The sequence below is a fragment of the Physeter macrocephalus genome, chromosome 7 (genome assembly GCF_002837175.3).
Source record: "Physeter macrocephalus isolate SW-GA chromosome 7, ASM283717v5, whole genome shotgun sequence".
Classification (NCBI taxonomy): domain Eukaryota; kingdom Metazoa; phylum Chordata; class Mammalia; order Artiodactyla; family Physeteridae; genus Physeter; species Physeter macrocephalus.
The window spans coordinates 64,562,146-64,566,566 of NC_041220.1; the positions used below are offsets into that span (position 1 = coordinate 64,562,146).

At 41.8% G+C, this 4,421-nt stretch overlaps 1 protein-coding gene across 1 annotated transcript in view; it reads right to left on the reverse strand.

The window, feature by feature from the left end:
- Nucleotides 1-4,421, reverse strand: part of RASSF6 (Ras association domain family member 6) — a 58,478-nt gene that overhangs the window by 43,522 nt on the left and 10,535 nt on the right. Inside the window, exon 3 of the mRNA XM_028491521.1 lies at nt 2,474-2,572. Coding sequence (XP_028347322.1) covers nt 2,474-2,538 — 65 coding nt within the window. The 5' untranslated portion in view covers nt 2,539-2,572. The remainder of the gene's footprint in view (nt 1-2,473; nt 2,573-4,421) is intronic.

Below are 4,421 nucleotides of genomic sequence, written 5' to 3' on the forward strand. Positions count from 1 at the left end.
CGCGAACCCGGTTCCCCTGCATCGGCAGGCGGACGCGCAACCACTGCGCCACCAGGGAAGTCCTGCACTTATTTTAAAAATCAATTTCTGCCTTTCATGTCAATTTCCCATGTTCTCAACTTCCCTCTTCTCTTTGTATCTCCAGCAACACTTTAGCTACCTTGACATCCCAAAGGGGTGTCTTCTATACTTACCCACTCTATCACTGCTGCTCTCTGTTCTGTGTCAACGTTCCTACTGCCTCACCTTGTTGTGGCCTACTTTTCCTTTCACTCTTTTCTAACCCTGGACCTTGACTCTTCTCTATCACACTTATTCCCTTGGTGATATTAGTCAGTCTCAAATGTAACTTGTCTAGGACTGAACTCCCGATCTTCTACCCCAAACCTGCTCCTCCTGTAGTCTTTATAATGTCGTAAAGTACTAACTCCATTCTTCCTGACCCAAATCCTTGGAATCATCCTTAATTATTCTCTTTCTCTCATACCCACATCTAATCCTTCAGGAAATCCTGTTGTTCCTTCCTTCAAAATATACCCAGAATCTGACCATTTTTCCCCACTTCCACCACTGCCACCTTGGTCCAAGCCACCATCATTTCTACTCTGGACTATCCGCTCCTTGATAGTTTCTCTGCTTCTATCCTTGTCTCCTCTTCAGTCTGTTCTTGAAGCAGCAGCCAGACAGATTCAGTCACTCGTGTACTCAGTAATCTTCAACGATTTCTCATCTTGTAAGCGGGAAAGACAAAGTCTCAGTGGCCTATGAGGCCTTACGTATTCTGGTCCCATTCTGTCTCTGACCTCACCTTCTCCTACTGTCCTCCCTATTTCACTTTCCCATACCAGCTTCCTGCACCCTTACAGGCGTGTGCCTGCCTCAGGGCTGTGAACTTGGTGTCCCCTTTCCTGGAAGGGGACCTGGGAGGCTCCCAGCCAGATACCCACACAGCTCACTCGCTTCCCTCCTTCAGGCTTTTCCTTACTGCTACCTCCTTCCTGAGGCCTTCCTTGGCCATCTTATATGAAATCATAACTCACTGCTCTCTACCCCCCGCAATCATTACTCCCCTTCCAGCTTTATTTTTATTCTTCATATCTTTCAGCATCTAGTGCATCTTGTTTTACATTTATCCTACATTTTGACTGTATCCCTCTTTTAGGAGGCAACCCCATGAGGGTAAGGGTTTTGTTACTGAATGCTCAGGGTCCACAGGAGTATAAACTGCTTTTAGGAAGCAGTTTATAAGTATTTGAGGAATGAATGAGTAACTCCTCTATCACTGCTGTGGCCTCTCCCGTTGCGGAGCACAGGCTCCGGACGCGCAGGCTCAGCGGCCATGGCTCATGGGCCCAGCCGCTCCGTGGCATGTGGGATCTTCCCGGACCGGGGCACGAACCCGTGTCCCCTGCATCGGCAGGCGGACTCTCAACCACTGCGCCACCAGGGAAGCCCCCCACCTCTTATATTTCATGCTTATCCTCCAGCTGTGGCTTTAATTCCAGTTTTGACCATATTTATTCCTTTTGCTTTCCTATTGTGCAGTCCTGCATCATTTATACTACTTTCCTCTGTCATTTATTTGGCTTTGTTTCTCTTCCCTGTAAGACATGGATCACATTCCAGGGCGACTTGGTTTTTTTTTTTTTCTTATCTTTGTGTCTTTCCCCTCTTCAGCTTCTGCTCTAGCTCAGCCAGGTTCATCTCTTATCTTTACTCTTATAGTTTTCAAATCCCTGCTCTATTATTTCTAAACCAGCATAAGATGCTATCTGCTGTGTATAAGAAAATAGCCAGAGCTGTTGGCCATCCATTGCATAATCTAACATCAAGAGGGCAACAGTAAAACTAAAGTATGTCCTCAGGAGCAAGGGAGGGAAGGAGAGGCCAGGAAAGCCTGGTTTAGGCCCATAGGCTAATTCTTTGGATATATTATTTATGAGGCGCCTCGGATCCTTTACTTAATGCTGCTCCTGAGAACTGTGACAACTATTAAAATAGAAATTTAGCTTTTGGTGAAATTAGACCACTATTTATGAAATATGAGTGATTGTTCCATGATAGGCTATGGCTTTTCAGTCTTTACGTACATATGTATTCAATTTCTAATTCAGTGTCTCAACTGATGATTCATATCATTGATCTTGTGGGTCATACATCATGCTTTTTTTATTGATACACATTTAGACTTTATTATAATACCTATGGAAGACCCAAATTTAGGCACTCTTTATATCATATTTTCTGAAATATTTTACAAAGCCCTCATAATTTTTATAATATTTAATTCACTGGGCTCTCTTTGTAGCAAATGAGAAAAATTAGAAAATGTAATGATGCCATTTTCTAAGTTTTTCCAATACAGTTAAGCTTTCAAAATGAAGCTTAGAATGACAAAATGCATAATACACATAAGGTATAATCCACAAATGACTGATAACTAGAATAACATATAATACAGGTGTACAGTTACCTGGTAATGAATGTCCTCTCATTGATGAAGATCCAAGAAGAGGACTGGTGAGCCATCATAGTCATTTGCTCCCCCTTTTTGAGATCATCTGAGGCTACCCTAAAACATTAGAATAATATTAATATGTTCCTGTGATGCATTCATACATTAGTTTCTGCCTTAAACTGAAATTATTTGTTGTGTCCCTATTGTGTAAAAGTATTTTGGGGAGAGTTTTTTTGTTTCTTTGTTTTTTGGTTTTTTTGTTTTGTTTTTTTGTGGTATGCGGGCCTCCCTCTGCTGTGGCCTCTCCCGTTGAGGAGCACAGGCTCCGGACGCGCAGGCTCAGCGGCCATGGCTCACGGGCCCAGCCGCTCTGCGGCATGTGGGATCCTCCCAGACCCGGGCGCGAACCCGGTTCCCCTGCATCGGCAGGCGGACGCGCAGCCACTGCGCCACCAGGGAAGCCCCGAGAGTTTTTAAGTACTGTTTTTTGTATGGGCATGAGGGTTGGGTTGGAGGGGCCGGGAGGAGAGTTTTTTTTTTTTTACCATGTGCCTGCTCTGGATCTTACACTCTGAATGTGGGCCATTTGATGGATGTTATCTCATTTACTCCTCAGACCATGCGAGCAAAGTAGGGGTGTTATTTCCATTTCACTTAGTAAGTAGTGGAACAAATAATTTGAAGCAAGGTCTGAATGTCTTTAGGGTTTCCTCTTTTTTTTTCTTTCCAGCATTGTTTTTGCAGCTTGAAAAGGGTTTGAGTTTATAAATTTGTCTGTTCTAAGATTCTTTTAAAAGATTTTTTTCCTATGTCAAAGGGAATTAATTTTGAGGATAAGTTCAGAGTTCTAACTACAACTCACTTTGAGTGGGTTTCTAAATGGCATCCTCTAAACCTGCTTTTCATGGTTATTCACAGGATAATTTGTTTCGGGAACAGTAATACTGTTGTTTTTTCCTGTCCCCTCCCACCCCCTCCCCCGCCTCCATATAGCTTTAAGATGTGTAGGTGTTTTACTCCATTCTTATTACTCAGTACATGCTTTTGAGAAAAATCTATTTTATTCTCTTTTGATATCAGTTTCCCATTTTAAACTGAAAATTATATTCTTCATATAATTTATGGAAAACAGTAGTAAAGGAAGAGGAACATAATATTTAATTTTGACAATCTAAAGAAAGATGATAAAGAGGGCATATGAAGAAGTACTAGATGAGCCAGAAATACATAGCTTGACATATGGTTTACCCCTTGGTAATCAATTCAAGAGACTGACAACTGTGCGATAGAGAAGGGGAGAGAGAAAGGCAGACAGGGGTGGAGCAAGATTTCTAACAAAGGACAAAACAAACTGCAATGTTGGCCCATGATAAATGCTACTGATTTGCAAATTTATAAGTGAAATCCTGGACCAGAGATGTGCTGATAATCACTTCCCAGTTCACGGCTGTACTAGCCACACTCCCAGTGATGCAGGGATCCAGTATGTCTGAATTTGGCATAACTCCCTTTATAAGGAGTCCTGTTTCTGAGTTTTTAGTATTTGATTTGGAATGCATGCTAAGAATTTTCTTCATTTTTCAATTTATCCACAGTTCCGATACTACCAGGTTTTAGTGATTTAAAAGTTATCCTCCTGCCCCATCTCTCTATAAATGCACAGATGGGCTTAGGGTGTTTGAAGCTGCTGTTTCCTGGTGCAGAGCTTACACTTTATTGAGAAGGGTAAAAAGGAAAAAAGAGAAGGCCCATGAGGAATTCTGTCTAGTTGAAATAATGTTTCTGAAGCCTTCCTGATTTTATATTTTATAGTAAAATTCCTAGATTTTTTTTAACATCTTTATTGGAGTATAATTGCTTTACAACGGTGTGTTAGTTTCTGCTTTACAACAAAGTGAATCAGTTATACATATACATATGTTCCCATATCTCTTCCCTCTTGTGTCTCCCTCCCTCCCACCCT